The sequence below is a fragment of the Olea europaea genome, chromosome 15, assembly GCF_002742605.1.
Source record: "Olea europaea var. sylvestris chromosome 15, O_europaea_v1, whole genome shotgun sequence".
In the NCBI taxonomy this organism is placed as follows: domain Eukaryota; kingdom Viridiplantae; phylum Streptophyta; class Magnoliopsida; order Lamiales; family Oleaceae; genus Olea; species Olea europaea.
The window spans coordinates 23,163,097-23,171,062 of record NC_036251.1 but is presented as its reverse complement, the minus strand read 5'-3'; the positions used below and the strand labels follow the sequence as shown (position 1 = coordinate 23,171,062).

The 7,966-nt window shown below is 37.1% G+C and overlaps 2 protein-coding genes across 4 annotated transcripts in view; one reads left to right on the top strand and one right to left on the bottom strand.

Annotated features, from left to right (window-relative positions):
• Window positions 1-1,698: 1,698 nt before the first annotated feature.
• On the bottom strand, window positions 1,699-4,782 carry LOC111410530 (protein CHAPERONE-LIKE PROTEIN OF POR1, chloroplastic). Of its 3 annotated transcripts, none has more exons than XM_023040917.1 (4): window positions 4,335-4,782; window positions 3,228-3,584; window positions 2,515-2,575; window positions 1,711-2,052 (listed from the first exon to the last, which is right to left on the bottom strand). In XM_023040917.1, exons 1-4 carry the CDS (start codon window positions 4,659-4,661, stop codon window positions 1,877-1,879), a joined length of 921 nt encoding a protein of 306 aa, XP_022896685.1. In that variant the 5' UTR covers window positions 4,662-4,782; the 3' UTR covers window positions 1,711-1,876. The 3 variants fall into 3 exon arrangements, with proteins under 3 accessions (XP_022896686.1, XP_022896685.1, XP_022896687.1); XM_023040919.1 differs by having other exon boundaries at window positions 1,888-2,052; window positions 2,515-2,570; window positions 3,236-3,584; window positions 4,335-4,780; XM_023040918.1 differs by lacking the exon at window positions 2,515-2,575 and having other exon boundaries at window positions 1,699-2,052; window positions 3,236-3,584; window positions 4,335-4,777.
• Window positions 4,783-5,418: 636 nt separating this feature from the next.
• LOC111411409 overlaps window positions 5,419-7,966 on the top strand; it is a 4,495-nt gene continuing 1,947 nt past the window's right edge. The window contains exons 1-10 of the mRNA XM_023041944.1: window positions 5,419-5,756; window positions 5,927-6,011; window positions 6,109-6,215; window positions 6,317-6,385; window positions 6,481-6,535; window positions 6,627-6,674; window positions 6,757-6,914; window positions 7,177-7,415; window positions 7,573-7,663; window positions 7,877-7,966. Of these exons, the coding sequence (XP_022897712.1) occupies window positions 5,580-5,756; window positions 5,927-6,011; window positions 6,109-6,215; window positions 6,317-6,385; window positions 6,481-6,535; window positions 6,627-6,674; window positions 6,757-6,914; window positions 7,177-7,415; window positions 7,573-7,663; window positions 7,877-7,966 (1,119 nt within the window). The 5' untranslated portion in view covers window positions 5,419-5,579. The remainder of the gene's footprint in view (window positions 5,757-5,926; window positions 6,012-6,108; window positions 6,216-6,316; window positions 6,386-6,480; window positions 6,536-6,626; window positions 6,675-6,756; window positions 6,915-7,176; window positions 7,416-7,572; window positions 7,664-7,876) is intronic.

The window sequence follows — 7,966 nt, the reverse complement described above, 5'->3', positions numbered from 1 at the left end:
GGGGGGGGGGAAGTAAAGAAAAAATGTAATCTGATTATTGAATTAACTTGTTCTGTTTCCTTTAATTGCAGCATGAAGAAAACCTGGAAAATTATGTTGGAGTCCCATGAAATCCAGAAGAAGATCATACAAGAAGTGAAATATTTTACCTGCCCTTTGTATGGAAAATTTTGCAACGAATCTCACAGGCGTGCTACACTTCAGCTGGAAACTGAGCTTCTGAATTGGCGTGCATGTTTCACAGAATACATTACAGCCCATATCAAGGCCGTCCATGGATGGCTGGCTCAGTTCGTTGCCCCTGAAGTTGAAATCTACTCTAGAGGCAGGTGTTCGACTCCATGTTGTTATTCAAATGGGCCACCACCACCTGTGATTTGTCGAGATTGGTTGGCTTCCAAGGACAAGTCACCGGATAAGGTTTCTTTTGCCCTCAAAAGCTGCAGATGGAGGTTAGAGCTTTGTGGGTGCAGAAAAGAGAGGAACAGAAGCAGAAACAGAAAAGGAAAGTCAACAATCTTTCCCGAGAACTGGACAGAAAGATTCTGGCATTCCAAAAGATTGAGAGTAACAGGTTCGAGTTCAAACTCATTGACCACAATACAGAGCAAGCGATTGAGCATTGGAATGAAAATTTTAAAGAGAAGAAGGTTATGCTGGACAATTTCTGAAAAAGGGTGGACCAAGTGAAGGAAAAACACCATAACTGCATGCAAGAAACTGAGAAGATCACGCTAAATGGGTATCAGACCGGTTTAATAAAGTTCTCTAGTCCATGAAAGAATTCTCCAAGGATATGCTTTAAGTATGTACATTGACCTGTTAAACAATGTGACTGCCGAGAAAGTTGGCAAACCATCCCGCACTGGGTGTTCCCAAGTTGAAGAAAATGGCAGCAGATGATGTGAAAATTGTTGTGTGGACTTTTCGTGTTCTAGGATTGTAGTATGGAGTGTTGTACATTAGACTGTGTCAAAGCAACTCGCTGAGACAATTATTTATGGATTTCTAGTGTCATTGGTTTGCACTGGGTTACGTTATTAAGGTATTTAACCCTCAGTTTTAATTTTAATCTTTTTGGACAGGACTGGATCTTGCATATTTATTGGCAAGAATACCAGCAAGATGAATAGGGTTGGTATGAGATTTTTATGGGCAGGTTATGCAAGTTTTTATTTCTCACTTTGAGCTGATAGTTAAACAGAGCAAGGTTTGATGAAATTAATTCTATTTCATCACCTGAATCCTGCCTTCCTAGAAAGTTTACACTTTTTATCTGTAACGTTCTCAATTCTATATATCGCGGCCTTCACTTTCTGAAACATTCAATTTGATGTTAGGGGAGGACGATCAACTTCTTTCTCAAGCTGTAAAAGGCATCAACAAATCGTCTTTTCTTGTGACAGCCTATCCCTTAAACCTCAACATACTTCCTTCACTATTTTCCTGTTCTTGAGCAATCCTCAACTTTTCCTATAATTGCAATCAACATACAACACTCGTGACTACAATCACTTCCTTTCATAATGCAACAAACCCTATTTCTACTCCCAACAATTCCCATAACAAATAGGTAGGTCTGTGCCTGGCTTTTCTACTTTGGATTCTTCAACAGCTTCAGTCTAAATATCACGTAATCATTGACCACTGCTTGCTTTCCAAAGGTGAAGTCAAGCAAAAAGATGGGCATTCTAAGGATTGAAGAGCAAATTCCACGCAACATAACATTTCAAAGTAAATATATTCACTAATTTAGGTTCTTGAACTTTATCTTTGTACAAGTCAAGGAAATACACATCCTAAATAAGCATATCTGGAAAACCGAGCAAAGACAATTGACCTCCCAGGCTTAAGCAATTATAAGGTTTTGCCTGTCCTATATTACGTACAAGGAGATCAAAAATTGAGAAATGAGTACAAATTCGCTCACAATCGTAGCTGGTGTGTGAATGCCAAGAAAAGGGACAATGTCAACTTGCAACCAACTTTCAACTGCCGAACCCACCACAGCACCAGTCACAAGGCCTCCTATTGTTATGGCAGCCGCCTTCCCTGCAAATTCAAAACCCCCAATTACTTATAATAAGCTGAAGTATCAACAAACTTGAGCAATATCATCACACCAGATCATTTAACTTGAAACCGATATTATCTTGATTCAATCACCATTTATGATAAGGAAATAGATTATATTTTTGCTATCTTTCCATGCACCAGGGAACTGGGTGAATAAATGTTACATACACTATCAACAATCCACAGTTTTATGTCCACAAATAGAACAGAAGTTAATGGAAGAAGTAAAATAAATGCTTTTTGCAACCAAGCACCATATCACTTTCCTTATCGGGCCAACACCCATGTTCTACAATACGTTTTAAAATCAAGAGGCAAATAATATGCAATACATTAATCGTAAACTCTAAATACAAGGATGCGATCAATAATCTTCAAAATAAATCTTAAACCAGCTATTACATGGGTTCATCACATGCACAACACGAAGAGACTCACGTCTGTAACTAAGAAATAAAGCCTCCATAGAATGAGTGTGTGGCTTCCAAGTGAACCTGTCCTGCAATCATTGGAATGATACCTTTTTATGCAAAATATAAGAACCACATGAACCTGAATGGTCAAACTTGGAGCATATGAAGGTGCACAACAAAGATTTCAAATTAGGGTATTGTTTTTGCTAAACTCATACATAATTATTAAGTAGTTTCAGTAAATATATTTGGGCTTTTGAAATGGCTAGGTATGACCTTGGAGTCTCGTGTAAAAAAATTGAAGTTCATTTACATTCACAAATTGAAAAGCATGTTACCCAACCGTTTTGTCTCTACCATTTTTTCCCTTCAATTTCTAGTTTATATGTATGCTCATGCAAGGAAGCAAATAAACTATGATAAACTACATAATCCTAGTTCTCTAATACAAAAACGCCTATCCACCTTCAATCTTTGGTTAAAACTTGTTTCTTTTGCCAAGAAGAACTAAAGTGCATTTGACCAGTTCTGGCATGAAGGATGCATAACCAAACATCTATGTAATAGGAATCTACATAATTGATCATGTTAAGATAAGTTCTGCATAACTACTCTTTCTGTGGGTTATGAGACACAAACCACCAGGCAGTCACAGTTAACGACCATAATTAAAAGAAAAGAAATATAAAAGAGAAACACAGCATCAATTATATGGCTAATGGGAAGGGTTAGTATTACTTCCTCACCTAACTTGACCTTTTTCTTGGTCAAGAAGTACAAGGATGCTCCGAAACTAGTGGCTAAAATCAGCCCCGGGACGTCAGCTCCAGAATATTGGGCTGAAGCTCCATTAAAATATGTTAAGACCATTAAAGCTCCATAGACCCCAGCTTGCAAACCTAACTCGGTGGTAGATGGTGTTTCAACTGAGATAGGTGAGCTTCTGCCAGTAGTCTGCAGCCACTTGGGCATTGACCCCATTCTCGGAGCATTTACAGGTTTAGCATCGGCATAGCGGATACTGCTACTTACAACTTTCCCTGCTCTTCTTTGTGATAACCTCTGCATGAGCAGCATATCATATGCAGCCTCTACCTGATAATGATAAACAAAATTAATCAAAGCAAATATTGGTGAAAAAAATGGTGAACACGGCCATTATTAGTAACCAAAAAATGATGTATATATTCACAAGAATAGATGCAATAGACAAGTAATATGCCCGCAAGCAAAGTTCATCTAAAATTTAATTAATATGTATGACATATAACATAAGAAGCTATGCTACAAATCAAGCTCTTAACAGAGCAGCCACTTGAAACTTTAGCTTGTGTTTGCGAACATAAGCACATGTGAATATAAACATATTTCGACCCATTTGGGGCAAGAGGTTGAGGGCTTGTTGCTCACAAGGAATCAGATCGTTGTATGCAAAGAAGTTCAAAATTAGCAGTCTTATATCTAACAAGCAAACACTTTTCACTTCATAATTAATCAATTCATGACCGAAGAATTGAGAAACTAAATGGACATTAGAATATTATAGAGTTATTATGGATTGAAGCAGATCGAGAAAAGAGTAAAGCAATTATGAACAAACTCTTCAAATTTTCAAGCAAACTAATGAAAGATGATCAAGTGAAGATAACAATGTATAGATATAGATGGATTCACGTAGACAACTTTGCCTTGTTTAATTTTGAAAATGGCCTTTTAATAGAAAATAGTTGGAAAAAAAAAAGAGGATCCATGCAATCCAATTCTAAATTTCCTAAAGAAGAAATGGAAATAATCCCCTCTCGCATATAGATATGAGGAAAGTTGTAAATTTATAGAAATTAGAACCTGCGCAATCGTTTCTTGGTCATCTTTACAGGTAGCAAGGATTGAATTCTTGGCTCGGAGAATATCATCGAACGAAGCTCCCTCAGAGACGCCCAACACTTTGAGAGCATTCTCCACTGACATCTCAAACGGCGCCGAGTCATCGGCTCGAGACCCAGCACGCACCGCCGTCGCTAAAATGTGCCGGTGGCCCCACGTGTAGCGGTGGGATTTGAGTATATTAATTAAGGCCGGTGCATCGACCCGACGAGGTCTGGTCCGGGTCGGGCAAAAGGGGTCGCCACCCAAAATAGCTCTGCTGGGCCGGACCGATAGGGTTGTCGCCATCTTTGTTTGTGTGAAGGGGAGAAGTATTAACGGTAGACGCAATAAAAGATTCGTAGGGATGTGGCTTCGAGCTTATTGGGGAAGGAAAGAGATGACGTGGACTATATTGGAACAGTGTGTGTCTATTATTTGAAGTTGAATCCAACAGGCTGGTCTGATTTTGATTGCTTGTTTATTATTTTATTAATTTAGGGCCTTTGATTTTCATTCTTTAGCTAAAAAAAATAAAAAATATAATCCTTATCCATCACATCAATTCATTATACTCAACTCACATTTGATTTTCATTTTTGGCCAAAAAAATAAAAAATATGACCGTTATCTATCACATTAAACCACCATATTTGACTTTCTACTTTTTATGTGGAATCTCATAATGACTATATTTTTCATTTTCATATTTAAATCTATGGGAATCAAACAGGGCCTTAATTTTCTATCTCTTCTATGAATACCTTAAAGACTATTTTTTTCATTCTCATTCTTAAATCTATGAGAATCAAACAAAGCCTTAATTTTCTATCTCTTGTATGGATATCGTAAAGACTATTTTGGAGCCTTAATTTTCTATCTTTTGTATGGATAAGTAAAGACTATTTTTTTCACTCTCATTCTTACAAAATGAAAAATCAAACGGGGTCTTATTTTTGTGGTTGTAGGCTGATGATGGACAAGTTTTTATCTGGTCTTAATTTCATTTCCCAGACCAAAAAAAAAAAAATAAAAAAAAATTAGGGAAATACAATCCATTTAACAACACAAGCATCAAAATGATCAAATATCGACAGCCAAAAAATATCATAAAACGTGGTTGTGGCTAGTAACTGTTCCGTCTCCATTTTTGTTGAAACCCAGAAGCACACAAGTAGCCGTTGCAAAATTAGAAAAGAAAGCTGTTGTCGATATAAATTGAGAAACATGTTGGGTTGTTGTAGGGTGTTGCCCGCCTTTCCAAATCATTCATTTAGACGCGGGTTTTGCTGTAGAGCAGAGGATCAACAACCTGTTTACACTGAACGTCAGAACAAGAAGAAAGTTGTCGTCGTCGGTTCTGGCTGGGCTGGCCTTGGCGCTGCCAACCACCTCTGCAAACAGGTACTTACAATCTTTCATCAAAATACGATATGTTCTTGCTTCTATGGTTTAATATGGTTCTGTCCAATTTATCACCTTGAGAAACGGAGTTTTGCCTGTGCATTCTATTAGTGAGTTTGCTGACACAATTTTAATTTTATATGAATTGTTGTTCTGGAATTTGGTTTCAGGGCTTTGATGTCACAGTTCTTGAGGGTGGTTATGAATTTGGATATAAAAATAAGTCCCTCAGTCCTGATGATTATGGTATTCGAGGTAATTGATCGTGTTCTTGAATTCTAGTTACTGTCCATTAATAAGAGCATTTCATTTTTTGGTTTCGCACTAATACTAATGAAAAAAATGGTACTAGGTTTCTGGTATCCTTATAGAAATATATTTAACCTTGTTGATGAGATTGATGTTAAGCCATTTACAAGCTGGACAAAGTCTGCACAATATTCTGAGGAGGGGTTGGAGGTAAACTGCACTTCTCAATTATTTTTCTTTTTCCAGTTTCACGAAGTGTGTACAATTTGTTTCTTATGGCTTTGTCATATATGGATAGATTTATTTTTCAGGTTGAATATCCCATATACAAAGATGCACTACAATTGCCAACTCCATTTGGAACCTTATTTAACACTCAGGTATAAATCCCTGAAGGACCCATACTGATTTCAATCTGTAGCCTATTTGTACAATCGGATTGATGGACACTATCCACTTTATCTTGCCACTGCAGTTCGTTCGATTACCATTGATTGATCAGTTGACATCACTCCCTGTGATGGCTGCAGGTAAGTTCAACTGCAACCTTGTCTTGCTGAGAAATGGTTAAAGTTACATAACTTCATTTATTCGTTAACCAGTATATACTTCTTGTTGCAGTAATTGACTTTGACAACACTGATGCTGCCTGGAGAAAATATGATGCCAGTAATGAAAGTTTTTATATTTTTCTTTGGAGAAGTTAATTACACTCTTGATAGAATTGAAATAATTTCTTCAAAATGTTCAGTTACTGCTAGAGAGCTATTGAAACGATTTGGCTGCTCGGAAAGGCTATATCGAGATGTTTTTGACCCCTTACTTCAAGTGGGTTTGTTTGCCCCAGCAGAGCAGTGTAGTGCTGCTGCAACTATAGGAATGCTATACTATTTCGTTCTTGCTAATCAGGTCAGTTGGATGAGTCTTTTCTGGACTTCCAAGTTCGTCATAGTCCCCCGTTTTCAATTTAACAGAAACAAAAACTCGGATTTTGGCTTTGTGAACGTTGACTTTATGATATTTGTACTCTTTCTAGACACAAGGAAGAGTAACCTGTCGATTACACTATCAATTTGCATTCTGTTGTTTGTAAATGATCATCTTTCTTTTACTCTGTTAAAAAAATTGTTTGCTTATGAATTTATCACTTCTTTTTTATGAATTGATACAGAAACACTTTGATTTGGTATTGTGTCGTGGAACAATAAGAGAACAAATATTTCAGCCTTGGATAGAATCCCTGAAAACCCAAGGTTGTAGGTTTCTGGAGGGTAGAAAAGTTACAGATGTAACACTCGATGAGGAAACAGGTTGCATAACTGAAGTAGTTTGTGGGAAAGAGAGTTTTAAGGTTGATGCCGTAATATTGGCTGTTGGAATCTCTACCCTACAGGAAATCGTACAGAACAGGTATGCCCAATCATGCTTTTACTTCCATGTCCTGTTTCTTTTCCCCATCTGACTTATGCTCAACTTTCCAATAGAATAGCATCAATCATGATAACTAGAATTCAAGAATCGATTTGATTGTCTCTATCCTTGTAACTGGCAATTATATTTTCTGTAGTGCAGTATTATGTACCAGAGAAGAGTTTCTGAAAATTATGAACTTGAACAGCATTGATTTACTTACTGTTAAGGTGGAACTTGATAGGAAGGTATGCACAGTTTCATTACTTCTTACCCTGAAATGAGGAATCAAGGAAATTTGCCTTTTACCTATATAGAAGTCTTATAATTCATGCATGACATTTCTTTGAGCAGATGAAGTATAAATTGTTGTTCTTTGAGCTACTATGAGGTAGTACTTGGTTAACTTTTCAGAAAGTAAAATTTTTATCAGAGAACTTCGTGAATGAATGAATGAACAGGTTAACCTTTCAAACGCGAGCAATGTTTCCTGTGGATTTGAGGGTTCTTGTGCATGGACCTTTTTCGACTTGAGCATGATTTATGACAAG